The sequence below is a fragment of the Penaeus monodon genome, chromosome 28 (assembly GCF_015228065.2).
Source record: "Penaeus monodon isolate SGIC_2016 chromosome 28, NSTDA_Pmon_1, whole genome shotgun sequence".
NCBI lineage: Eukaryota > Metazoa > Arthropoda > Malacostraca > Decapoda > Penaeidae > Penaeus > Penaeus monodon.
In genome coordinates, this window is record NC_051413.1 from 15,634,892 (window position 1) to 15,635,400 (window position 509).

At 35.4% G+C, this 509-nt stretch overlaps 1 protein-coding gene across 1 annotated transcript in view; it reads right to left on the minus strand.

Annotated features, from left to right (window-relative positions):
• The window catches only part of LOC119591378 (glycine--tRNA ligase-like), a gene marked incomplete at its 3' end in the record, with an annotated part of 23,493 nt that overhangs the window by 267 nt on the left and 22,717 nt on the right, over window positions 1-509 (minus strand). The window contains 1 exon segment of the mRNA XM_037940119.1: window positions 218-339. Coding sequence (XP_037796047.1) covers window positions 218-339 — 122 coding nt within the window.

A 509-nucleotide genomic window follows, 5' to 3' on the forward strand; every position in this document is an offset into this window, starting at 1 on the left:
GACAATTACATCTTCCACAAAATATTCTGTCAATTCAAACCAAACTATCACACCATAAGACAGATCCTAATTCTGTGATTACAAAAGTATCATCAGACTATTTCTAATTTGACTTTGTCATTAAAAAATTATTGTAAACTTAAAGTACTAGCACGTATCAAAGAGCAAGGACTATAACATGAGAAAGGAAAGGGAGGGAATACAGTAGTAAACTCACATAGCTGGACGGTGAAGGGAATAAACTCAGGCTTATTTGAGAGAGGCAGAACAGATACTTTAACAGGTGCAACAATAGGTGGCAGTGAAAAGTAGGTCCTCTTGTCATCATCTTCTCTTACTCTGGAAATATGGAATACTATTAGATTGCATTAGCCATCATTAAATCATTAAATTATCATTAAATGAGAGTTGTCTTGTCTTAGCCATTAATGCTGGAAGCACATGTCAAAGTGCCTACCTGACCTCATCAATTTACTCCCTTTTCTAAAGTGCCTGGAAGGAAAGTTTTA